The following is a 12,891-nucleotide window of genomic DNA, read 5'->3' as shown; positions in this document are numbered from 1 at the left end:
TAATTGTTGTAATGATGGAGTTCCTGCTGTTTAAAATATCCTGTATTTCCAGCAGGTGGGTAGCCCATCGTTTAACAGACGGGTTTTGTTTCGATGCAGAAAGGGGCACCTGGAGAACCTGGCCTGAGAGGTCAAGCTGGTCACCGGGGGGAGCCCGGCCAGCCTGGCCAGCCCGGTTCTGCTGGGCCGAGAGGACCGAACGGAGCTGCGGGAGCATCAGGGCCACCCGGGCCTGCAGGGCGACCCGTACGCACTGGACTTCCCGTTGAAAAGCCTGATTAAAACAAGGACACACGTACTGTACACACATAGGTGCATCACCACAGACTACACAAAGCATCGGGTCCTCCCTGTTGGCTTCTTTTACAGACCAGCATTTAAATTCTCCAGGGCAGCTTCCATAACACGTCTGAGATGTTCATCGCCTGTAGGGAAGGGGCGTTTAGGGGCACTTTACATGGGGAGCTCCCTCCGTCAACATAGCAAAGCATTTGTGATTTAATGTTCTTAGTTTTGCCTTAATTTGCCTTAAAAACATAATTTAAATATTACATATGGTGCATAAACTCATCCACTATAAAATCAAGTAATTTGTAGTAATTTGTTTATCTTTGTACACAGCATGATGATAATTTCTTCAGCATAAACTGGTATCTCCAAACTCTTCTTCCTTAGAATATTCAGCAACTGAGGATTTTGCGGTGCTTGAATGTGCTGTACTTACACAATACTGCGGTATAAACAGTATCTGTTTGTTTCTTCAGTCCTCAGTTGTACTTTATTCTAATAGGGGAGAGAGCTTTCAGAAGAGTTCATCCGCCAAATTTGTAGAGATGTCTTAAGAAGTAAGTAACAAAACAATTTCCTTTTCATCTTTTCTGTGACCTTGGACTTCTTTGTGGTTTTAACGTTGTAAATGTGTCACAGAAAACACATTTCATTTGAGGGAAAAAATAAAATTTAAAGCACGGGGCATGAGGCAGGGTGGGAAGAACTAAGACAGCTTTGAGTCTCAGGGCTGTTCTTTCATGCAATTATTCTTATTCTTACTATTATTATTCCTGTCAGCAATCCACAGTGTGAGAATGTAAAAGCAAAGCTTTTAATATCATACCCACAAATCAAATGGTCTTGGTCTTCAAAGTCTACATGGCCTTTCCCAGCTCTTGAGGAACATGATCCATCCTTGGCCAGAACATTCACAGTTACTGAGTCTATAACATCCAGCATTGTTAAGAGGTATCATGCTCTTAAGTGAGCTCCTCACTGAAAATCACTGAAATTTGTTTTTCACTTGGAGGTTGCAAGTTACAATGTGTAAATAAATGTAAACATAAATTCTGTTCTGATTTGCCTTGACTTCATGTTGCTAGGGCACAGAATGCATTACTTTGGAAAGGGTGTGTGGACTTTCTATAGGCACAGTAATAATATACATATATTTATAATATGAATCTGTTTATAATGAGATTAATATATCTTCAAATTAAATTGAAAGCCCTAAAGTTTATGAACAGAAAACCCCGGCGAGCGAGAACTGACAATAAGCACGTCCTCTCTCGTGTGCTCGCTTGCAGCGGAGATCCCCTCTCTTCTCCACAGCGGCCGGATACGCGGCTGTGACCAGTGCCAGACCAGAGAGGGCTCTCCGGGCCTCCCAGGTCCCGCGGGGTCGCAGGGCCCCAGGGGTCTCCCTGGCCTCCCGGGAACGGACGGATCGCAGGGCCGTCCGGGAGCACCTGGGCTCCCCGGCACTCCTGGCGCTAAAGGTGCTCAAGTTCCGCATCGCTACCCCGAGGGGCAGGTCTGAAGGCTCTTGTATGTTTGCAGCTCGATGAATATGAACTGGTTGTCCTGGCTATCTGTGTTCGCAGGAGAGCCGGGCGATAAGGGCGAAAAGGGCAACTCAGGACGGGGGGAGCCAGGGCCTGAGGGGCCCCCTGGACCAGCCGGTAAGACACTTGTGGTCAGACTGTCCGCCGCTCCGCTGCGCTCTGGACAAACTGGGGATGGAGAGTTCGTTCCCACTCACGTGCTGGGAGGGAACTGTGAAAAGAGCAAAATATTCAGCCTTTTCAATTTCATATATATTTGGGAATGAATTTTTATTGAGCACGGTTTCTTCTTTACAAAGTCAGTGAAGATAAAACTGGTGGGGAAAGGGCTGAATTCATGTGACACATTAAATGTGTGAGGCATCGTGGCTTTAAGCAAACGCATTGGTCCCATAATATAATACCACAATACAAATCTCACAGTCTAACAAAAAATGGAACAGAAACATTAAAGAAATAGTCTAGTATGTGCAGAGATGTCAAGGTCACTGTAGTAACCCCAGTGTTCACTCAACTTCCAGGTCTGATGGGTCCTCCTGGGATAGGAAAGCCAGGCTATCCTGGGAAACCCGGCCTTCCTGGACATCCTGGAGATCGGGGACACCATGGGAGCCCGGGGGCCCCCGGACAGCCAGGATCCTGCGACCCCTCTTTGTGTTATGGTGTGATGGTGGGAAGAGATCCTTTCAGGAAAGGACCAAATTATTGAAAAATCTGATGAAACTTCAGCCAGCAAGTCTGGACATGGTGCTTAACTAATGAAAATAAATCTTTCATATCTCAGGAAGATCATGTTTTAACACTCTTCCCTATAACTGGGACAAGAGTACCTCTTTTCAGACACTTGTACAGTATTTAAAGAGAGGCACGGGCATACATGAAAAATACCTAATGTGCATTTCACGCGGCAGCATAGAATAAATGATGGATATTTTCATAGCAAGACACAGATACAAACCTATACAACATCCATCGCTATGCTCAATCTCATTCAAGCTATACTTGCAATGTATAAAAAGCTGTGCAAGAGCTCAGACTGACACCTTAAACAATCAGGTGATGTGACTAAGAATTATTACAGTCAATGTCAGTTCCTGAGACTGCATCAGGCACACAGATAGGTATTTCTTCTCTGTTTAACTCTTCACATGCTTAGGTGATAAAGGCATTCATCATTGCATCGACTGATACAGCAGCTTACCAGTATAACCCTCTTCTGAACGACCACTATTTCTGCTTCTCCCAGTGCTGTTAGATTGTGGCTTTCTGAATTTCTAATAAGTCATTTGCTGAACAGCTCTGTCAAACATGCATTTAGTTTGAGCTTACTTGTTGCATCAGAACATCAGCTTCCCTGCACCTTTTGTTCCGAGCCACACAAATCCTCTATACCCAGATAAAGTGAATGGGAAGTATATGTCAGTTTAGTATAGCTACAGTATATCTTAGAATCCTTTGGGTGTTTCTTCAGAGTTATGTGAGCCATCATTATATTGTCTGTTTTATTATTGAGCTTTTTTGTAGCATCTCCTAAATGCTTCTACAGTAGCATAAATAGTATAGAAGATAGAATAGGCACCATATTCTTCAGTGGTAGCATCTCAAATCACTTACTACTGGTGACATACTAAATGAGACAGTGTAAGGATGATTATGCAAAATGCATCAATCACAACACATACTGTAGAAATAGTCCATTACTGTTGGTGTACTCTGGTCTGTGACTATGACATTTTCTTTTGCCTAAGCTTCAACAAGGTCTGAAGTTAATAAGTGCAGGTAAAATATGTGTCTTTTTGACACACAAAACCCAAAAAAACTACACGGTTGTTTGGCAATGAAATGCATGTAGGCAAGAAAAGAACTAAGCACTGGGATTCTAAACTTAACAATTCTGATAGACCATTTTTTAAGTTGCTTTCCTACAGGTCTGAAAATAAATTCTTCTTCTCAGCGGCATTTCTTTTATCTCACACATGGTTCTTGGAATCAAATGCATTGATTATTTCTTGCAATTTGATGTCTAAACTATGACCCTTGTGAGATTGTTATTATCATCACTGTTAATTCTGATGCAAACATCATAATAGTTCTTACACTTTCCACTTCAGCGTGAAAAGATGACTTCCATGACCAAGACAAACTTGTTGCTTAAATCCTGGTACATCCTGTGACTGTAGGAAACCCATGCCTTTCATAAGCTTAACTCTGTGAATATTAAGCCATAGAACAGTGCCATGGCAGAGTTCGTGTCTAGTCAAGTTCAAAAGCTACTTTAATACAGTAAATGGTTGCTGAAGTTTGTATTTATGATTGCCTTTATAGTACTTTTACAATGTAAGCCTATTTATGACTAGAAACTAGGGAGAAAATAGCTGTATTTTTATAGATGCCTGTTAAAACAAGAAAATTGCTTTTAAAACAAGAAAATCTGAATCCTAATTATACTGAAAAGAATACAAATTGGTACTTTTGCAGCCATGTCCTGATTTAACCAAAAATCAGCAAAATATAATTCTTGCTATACGTCATTGCCAGTGCCATGAAAAACAGTACCTTTTATCACTATAACAAATTTTCTTATTTATAGAAAACTAAATCAATTATTATATGCAATGGCACTGTGTCTATGAGTGACTTTTTCTGTTGCAATGTCTAACTTTAATACTATGTTTTTTTTCTATTAAATTTTTGTATGGGCCTTTGATATCTTTAATAAATACTTTTTTAATGACGTCTGTGGTTTTATTTAACCATCCCAGGACTGTAGAAAATCACTTTCACTACAGTGTAGAGCTTCACTGCATTGCAGGACAGCCTTAATCTTCACAGCTAAGTCATATATATATATAACAGGAACAAATACACTGGGTTACAATGACCTATTGCCTTAGAAAAGAAAATGAAATTGGATATTCTGTATTATATCGGAATAAACATTTCTCCAATACTAAAGTCTGATACAAGGTAACTACTATAACCATGCATTACATACCTGAAATTGTAGCTCAGGCAAAATTGTCATCATGTAAATGTAAGTAACTTAACCAAACACTGAACCTTCTTTAATTCCAACTGTAACACTTATGGTTAATGTTAGGCTTAAGGTAAGACAATTGTTAAGGTTAGAAATAGTCAAAGTTAAGACTGAGGCTAGGGCTATTGTAAGGTTAAAGCGTAGAACAGAATTAAGGTTCGTTTATGAGGACATCAAATATAAACCATTACCTGCCTACAGTAATGAACATATGTCATTGAATCATAATAATATGCTTAAAATGATCTTCCTAAAGCTAAACTACCAAACACCTGGCACATCTGAGATGTTGAGAAAATGAAGTTCAATCAGTCGTTAGGCATTATATTTAGTGCACATTTAAGCTGACTCTCAGCTCTAATTTAGATTTCATAGACATGGATCTTCTTAATGCTTTCTTTCTCCATATATGTTAGTTTATTTATTAATCTAGCAACTTTGGGCCACTACTTTCTTGTCTCTCTTGTCTAGGATTGTTTTTTTATTTTGGGGATAAATCTGTTCTGTGTTTCAAGCAGAATATGTTTAAACAGATATCATTCTTTCTCTGTTGATTCCATATCTATTCTGTCCCTCTCTGTCAGTATAACACATTCCTAAACAGTCGGTTGCCTGAAAAGGTAAGCCTTTGTTTTGGATGCTATATGCACAATTGTAAAGCCATGCCATCCTCTAGTATGTATTCTGACAAACTGAGAAAGGAAGGTATCTTTAGCCACATCTACAGTTTCATTTTCTGCTTCTGATATCCCTATTGGTTTTTTACCAAACTAGGTGAGGAAAATGATAACATCGCATAAAAAGCACTTCTTCCCTGAAACATACTGTATGCTCCTGATCTCATTAATAAAGACTGCAGTTTAACTGGTTTTATTATTAGTGTTTATTTTTTTTAGCATGGGACACCCCTTTAAACGTGACTTTGCCAATTCTGTTTCCCTGTTAAAAACATTCAGATGCTTCTCATCTCAGCTGCTGAGCGCTGTGCCTTATCTGCCAGGTGAGGCTGGTCTCTAATCCTGCACGTCTATATTGGCCCAGTGAGAGAGTGAGAGAGCCTACAGTATTTTTTCAACAAAACAGAGATGTATAAAGAGTACAATGATCCCAATTATGATATATTCAATAATTATGATTAATAATGATAAAAAGTTATAAATTCAGAATACATTTGCTACAGTACATTACTCCTAACATTATGCCTTTTTTATCAGTCTTTGTGCAAACCTAGTCCACAGTTTCTCTGTTGGCTCTGCTCCCTTCATATTCCCTCTGTAGACTGGCCTTGGATACTCTCTCCTTGGATTTTAGTGTAAATAATCTTCAGGCACCTGACCGAACACTCAAGTTGTAGATGACCCTCTCATGCAATAAACTTCAATGCAAATGATTTCTGAGTTCATTTTCAAACTGTCTATGATGCAGTTCTAGATTAGAAATGGGTATTAGCATTTCTCAAAAGTATCTTCATTACTGTTCTCTGTATAACTAATAACTGTAATTATTTGAGTACAGATGATGCTGTTTGTGGTTACCCTCTAGTGTTAAATTAAATTATACACAGGAGAACATTAAAAGATCTCTAACAAAATTATCTTATTTACTTTGTATATCTAGTTTTGAAACAACAAAGAGTCATCTAACACGTGCAATACTGCCAACTCTTAATACTGTACTATGTACCCACAGTTTACTTTTGTGCTGAGATATTTTAGAAATAATAAAAATAGCAAGAAGGTTTGTTCCTTTCATTTAAATAGCGCTTTTCATCCGAAAGGATTCCAACATGCTTTACATACAGGTGGTATATTACTTCATCCATCACCGCAGTGCTGCACTCAGCTGTATGATCCATTATACAGCAGATCAGCTAGAGAGGTGAAAAACTTCGGGGTACTTCAGGTAAGCCACACTGCGCATGCTCAAAGTGAAATTTAGCGTGAACATCAGTGTTAACAGTTCTTCTCTGATGAACATACTATGGGATCTTCCACCCAAAAAATGGTACTGTACCTCCTACAGTGCAGGCACAGTGTACAGACCCAATTCTGGGGCACTGGTAGGGAGACTAAAATCCAAAGGCTAGAGCACCATCTACTGGTCCATCAACACTACTTACAGCAAAAACGTGACTTTCCTTAGAAAACCGAGTCTCCCAGTTAAGTCTCCAAAAGTCACATATTCCAGTAATGATCAGGCCCAGGCTTACTTACAGTACGTTCTGAGATCTGACATGCATGATGGTCCAATATACACCCCACTTTAAAAAAGCAGCACAACAGAGAGTTATGTGTAGTACTTTTCCCGAAACATCTTGATTTCATCCAGTATAGAAAGCCTGTTTTCTAAGTACACAACATATTTTAATGAGGAGCAGGTGAAAGTTAATTCCACAATAAAAAGTAGGAAGCAACATTTTGTTTTAATTAAACTTTTCTTTCTGGAATGGCAGAGGTGTCCACATGACCATTTTCTGTTGAAATTAGAACTTTTTCCTGTTTTAATTCTGACAATAATTCAAAGGTATCAAAGGTATGTTTTTGGTAAAGTATTTAATTTAAAATGCCTTTTCAACACAGTATTAACAGCCAGCAGCTATTCACCCTGCAACTCACAACTGACCCAATGAAGCTCAGCAGTGTGAGCCTGGACAGTACCTGGAAATAAGAGACCTCCTGGGAAAAAGGTTGCTGCTGGAAGTGGTGTTAATAGGACCAGCAGGGGGTGCTCACCTCCTAATGTGGCTCCTAATGCCCCAGTATAGTGATATTAGGACATCTAACTATGCCATAAAAAAGGTGCCGTCCTTCAGATGAGATGAAAAACCGAGGTCCTGACTCTCTGTGGTCATTAAAACTCCCAGGGTGTTTCTCGAAAAGAGTAGGGGTGTTACCCTGGTGTCCTGGCCAAATTTCCCCCTGGCCTTTACCAATCATGGCCTCCTAATAATCCCCATCTCTGGATTGGCATCATCACTCTGCTCTCTTTCTGACTGAAGAGCTGGTGTGTGGTGTATCATCCAGGTGGATGCTGCGCACTGGTGGTGGTGGAGAGGAGTTCCCATTACCTGTAAAGCGCTTTGAGTGGAGCGCTATAGAATTCCAAGCAATAATTATTTAGCATAATCATATGAAAATGTTAAATAATAATTCTTTATTGATTAGCCTTTTTCATCCTTCTTATATGAAACTAATGAAGCTAAAACCACGTCTGGCTGAAGAGCAGCAGCCATTCTGCACCAGCAGCCCCACTAACAGCTGATCAGGTAGAGAAGAGAGACATGAAAGGGATTTAGCCAGGATACCCGTGTTCATATCTCTACCAATGTCACATGGTGCTTTGGGATATTTAATGGCCCTGTCATCAGGTTTAATGTCTGTTTCAATGAAAAACACCTTCTAATCCAAGGTGTGTTTGATCACCACACTGGATTACTGGTCTGGAAATGACTGTTTAGGGAAACAGCGCCACCTGCTGCATCACCAAGACATCCGGGTGCATCAATGGGGTTTTCCTTCAACGCCCCTCATCCCTGCTCTGACTGGACCCAGTCCAGCTTTGCGTCTGAGCACTGGCTAGAGGCTACAGGGTACCTACTGTAAGCTGCTGCCCCAAAGCAGTGAAACACCAACAACAGCAAAGTCACCCTTAGTCAATCCGTGAAGAGATGATCAAAGTCTTTTGAGCTTTACGGGTTTTACAGAAAACAGAGGATACTTATGTAATGACTCAACCTTATATAATTTTTAAATACAATAAATTGTGGCCGCAACAGGAAATGCATTCTAGTTATTGTAAGCCAGGGGTCTGTTTGTAGAAATCATGGACTGCATGTGACACAGACTTACACCCACTATTAAAAGCTGCTTATTCCCGGTAAATTACTGCAACCTGGAACCACTCCTGCAGACACAGGACACATTGCAGGGCTACACCCTGGGCAGGAAACCAGACTATTTTTATCTTTATCTTAAAACAACTTTATTGTCCATCCAAATGGGTGGAAATTTAACTTTGGTATCACCATAAAAACAATAACAAACAAATAAAACTCAATATAAAATAAATATACATTAAAAACAAACGATAGCCTAGTCATGCAACAACACACATACTGTACACACATCTGTCTCCTCATATTACATTATGCCATTACATTATTCCGATAGCTTCATTCCGTCTTGACAACAGGCACTCTAAAACACCTCCTTGAAGCCGACAGCTGGAAATGGGAATGAAGAGGCTGGAGGGGTCATCAAAGACATCAAAGATAATCTGACTTTTCCTTTGAAATGAAGTATAATGCAACTCTTTCAGCTGTTTCTGTGGTCAACCAATTATTTTACTAGCAGTATTAACAATATTGGCCAAGTTGCCTTATTCTTACAGTCTACCCTCCCACACTGTAATACTAAAAGCAAGGATGCTCTCTACTAGCACTCTCTAAATCATTTTGATTTAGCCCAAACCCAGCCTGACCAGCCTTCATAAAAATGCAACTGGTTTTCCCTGCAAAGTTTAATTGTTAATCTACATCTGTTCCTAGGCATTAGAAACACTGAACAATCTCCACAGGTTGATTAATAAGGGAGAGAGGTTGAAAACTGAATGTTTTTCTATCACAAGTAGCCAGTTCTTTGGTTTTTTCAACTTTAATATGAAGCATGCATGACTGACCCCACCATTCCAGTTTACTGATCTGCTCAAAGTCATTCTCTGGCCCTTCTCTATCATCTCCAGCAAACAATCCTTCTAGGACCATATAATCTGTGTACTTTTAACAGATTAACTTTTAATAGATCGTTTGTATATACAGAAAATATTAAAGTGACAAAATAGAGCCCTAGAGAATACCACTATTTAAAACAATTTCATTTGAATTGTTCATTGTTCACAAGAACCCACTGTGGGCGACCAGTTATAAAGTCCTTAATCCATTTCATACACCTCCCATTAACATCCAAACCCAACAGCTGTTCCAACAGTGTGTGGGTCTGAATCATATTAAAGGCTGAACTAATATCAATAATGTGGAGAGTACACACGTAAGCACACACAGATGCCAGCATGCTTTTAGAAGGCGGGAGGAAACCAGAAGAGGCAAAGGAAATCAGGACACACACAGAGAGTCCAGAAGTGCACCAGGACCCAAGAGCTGTGCAATTATGTACTGTATGTCACTGCTCGTACAGTATGCCTGTCTCTAAAGCTTAATCTCAAGCCACGGGCCTGAAGGACAGTGAGCATTTGTAAGTTAATAATAATTTGAGCATGTCGTTTTTTTCAGGTAGGAATCATAGTGTTTGTGGACTAAAGGGTACTCAGATTTTGGTCCCAAATGACCTTTTAATTTTTTACCAAATCACCCGTTTAATTAATCACAAGTAAATTGTTCCAAACCTTGAGAAACTGATGATTTAATGGCGACCTACTGTATAAAGCCTGATGGACAAAGGCTCTCCGGAACCAGGGTTTGTAGACTCCATACACTGTAGAAAAACAGCAAAGCGAACAGGGCGATCACAACTCCTGTAGTTCCCCTAACTACCCGCTTGATGGCGATGTGGTCCTTCTATCGCTTTGTAATAACTTCCTGCATCCGAGCTGAAATGAAAAGGCAAGAAAGGCGACTTCTTAAAATATCCTGTCTATTCTGTGAGTACATCTTTTAAACAAGGGAAACTATTGAGACGTCGGGAAAAGCGTTTTATCCTACTTGGTCACATTTGATGATGATACAAACACCGGTTTGCATTTGCTATGACACACTCCATACAATGTTTGGATACTTTCCTCTTAACGACGTTGACAATAATAGTTCCTTACATCTCTATACCGCTTTTCGTCCCAAAGGATCCCAAAGCGTTTTACACGTAGGAGTGGGACTGTGCGGGCCGAAGCGCTCCAGCAGAGCGGCCGCTGCAGTCTGGACAGCCTCTCCGTGACTTTCAGAGCGGGCATGAGGAAGGCCAGAGCCCACTCTGAAGAATCGCCCAATGGGACCATTAATGACTAATAGTTAGCAGTAGGCCATGGACTTCAAAACGATCGTTGCTTCTAGAAGACAAATCGCACCCTATTGCCAAAAGAGACCCAAATCCTAAAACATACAGTAATTTGGTGGTCTCTTCAAGCTGAAACGTGGCTTGAACAGTGTCTCTAAGACACTGGGACGTGGGACGACCATAGCTTTGTTTAGACGGAACGAGACGAGCACTTTCAGTTGATACCATAACTTCATCATTTTCATGAACACGAATTACACCCTCGTAGAGCTTTTCTCGAATTATTATAATATAATATAGGCAGATACTAATTCTTAAAATACAGGATGCTGGCGGTGAGTCGACACTCGGGGGTGGATAACTATCTATTCCAGTAGACACTTGAAAGGATTGTTAAGCGTATGTTGATAACATATTCAAGTACTTTTACCATCTGCCTGTATACTGTACATAGCAACTCCTTTGGCAAGTCCAAATCCCCCACTCTTCCCTCACCGCCATCATGGTATTGCCGCACTCTGTTCCTATTCCATTCTCTCGACTGTCCCGTGAATTTGTCCTCTCCTTCAATCTGTACAGGTCTACCAATCACTGAAGTGTAAGTCTGCCCTCCGAACCCGACTGATGGAGACAATCCTGTCGCTGAAGCTTGTTGTCTGCGTATTAGTACGGTATGAAACGCCTGCGGTTTTATGAACGAAATGGTATTTATGACAAAGGCAACAAGCGTAAGAATCGTCTTATGATTCTTAAAGGTACGTATGGTATGCATATAGTATGTATGCATATTAGTTCTTAAAAGTTAAATATTGTAACGCAACGGGGGTTCAGGTGGGCGCCCTTGCCGCATTAGGTCGGCCCCGCACCGTCGGGGGCTCGAACCTGGGATTCCCGCGTCCCGCGTCAACAGGGACCCAGCCCGGTGAGCTAAAGAGATCAATATTATTAAGTAAGTACTTCGTTTAATTTACACAAAAAAAATTTAATGTAGCCCCACTATTTTAAAAGTCAACGATAACGTCGCCGGGCTATATTTGTTAACACCTGCGTGTCTTAGTATGGGCGTGAACACGAGCAGAAGCTTCGCGCCCGCGCCTTTGGTCCGCTCTGAAGCCGTTTTACCTCGCATTCCTGTGTTTGCATGCTGAGCCTGGGAAGTAATGCACTCTGCTTCACAAGGAAACCTACTTCACTGGCTCTGTAATTAGTAGCTATCTGCAGGGCGTGTCTTTTGAAGTACAAGTCACTTTGAAGATGAAAATAGGTGTGTGTGCTAATTCTTTTTTTTGTGGTAGGCGTTTAATTTCACTGAAGTCATTACACAACAATTTTAGGGAAAAGCAGCAAAACGCACTATCTGTGCAACCTGTAGACTTACTGAATCAGCCCGAGTGTGGACTATTTTAAAAACTTCACCAACGGTACATTTTATACACACTTGTGTAGGCCGGAAACCAAAAACGTATTTGCAGTTCAAAAGTCTTACGTCTAGGATCAAATTGAAGAAGAACAAAAACAATATTAATGCAGAAAGAGTGATTGTTCACATGTCCGTATTTTCTAATACTGTAGATCCCTTGGACTGTGAATCCTGAAAGAAAACGTAAATCTTACGTAAATTTTAAAAACTATGATCTATAATATGCGCAGTCTCTGGATTGAATTAACCTTTCCTTTCGAGAACACATTCATCCAGAGCATCGACAAAGAAAACAAAAGTTCTTTGGATGCATTTCAGATGCTGAACTTGTAATTATGCCTTTCTCTGCGGGAGGCCTTGGGACAGACAGGTGTTGGTATACAGGTTGAAGGACGGAGAGGGCACAATAGGTTTAAAGAAAAGCGCCACAAAATTGCTTCATTCACTGAAATTCTTTGTATTATTCAAGGGGCACCTACGAGTCAAATAACTTTGAGTACATCTGACGTTTGAGTCGTACGGTTTTGATAGTGCTCTTCAATTGGGTTTTTAACAGAAAAACAATTCCGTCAACGAACAATACATTTATGTAAC

At 40.5% G+C, this 12,891-nt stretch overlaps 1 protein-coding gene across 1 annotated transcript in view; it reads left to right on the top strand.

Annotated features, from left to right (window-relative positions):
• col21a1 (collagen, type XXI, alpha 1) overlaps positions 1 to 4,569 on the top strand; it is a 60,837-nt gene extending 56,268 nt beyond the window's left edge. The window contains exons 25-29 of the mRNA XM_088610659.1: positions 100 to 246; positions 791 to 845; positions 1,578 to 1,769; positions 1,875 to 1,952; positions 2,357 to 4,569. Coding sequence (XP_088466785.1) covers positions 100 to 246; positions 791 to 845; positions 1,578 to 1,769; positions 1,875 to 1,952; positions 2,357 to 2,544 — 660 coding nt within the window. The 3' untranslated portion in view covers positions 2,545 to 4,569. The remainder of the gene's footprint in view (positions 1 to 99; positions 247 to 790; positions 846 to 1,577; positions 1,770 to 1,874; positions 1,953 to 2,356) is intronic.
• The last annotated feature ends 8,322 nt before the right edge of the window (positions 4,570 to 12,891 follow it).

Source organism: Lepisosteus platostomus, chromosome 17 (genome assembly GCF_059453375.1).
Source record: "Lepisosteus platostomus isolate fLepPlt1 chromosome 17, fLepPlt1.hap1, whole genome shotgun sequence".
Classification (NCBI taxonomy): Eukaryota; Metazoa; Chordata; class Actinopteri; order Semionotiformes; family Lepisosteidae; genus Lepisosteus; species Lepisosteus platostomus.
This window is presented reverse-complemented; position numbering and strand designations above follow the sequence as displayed.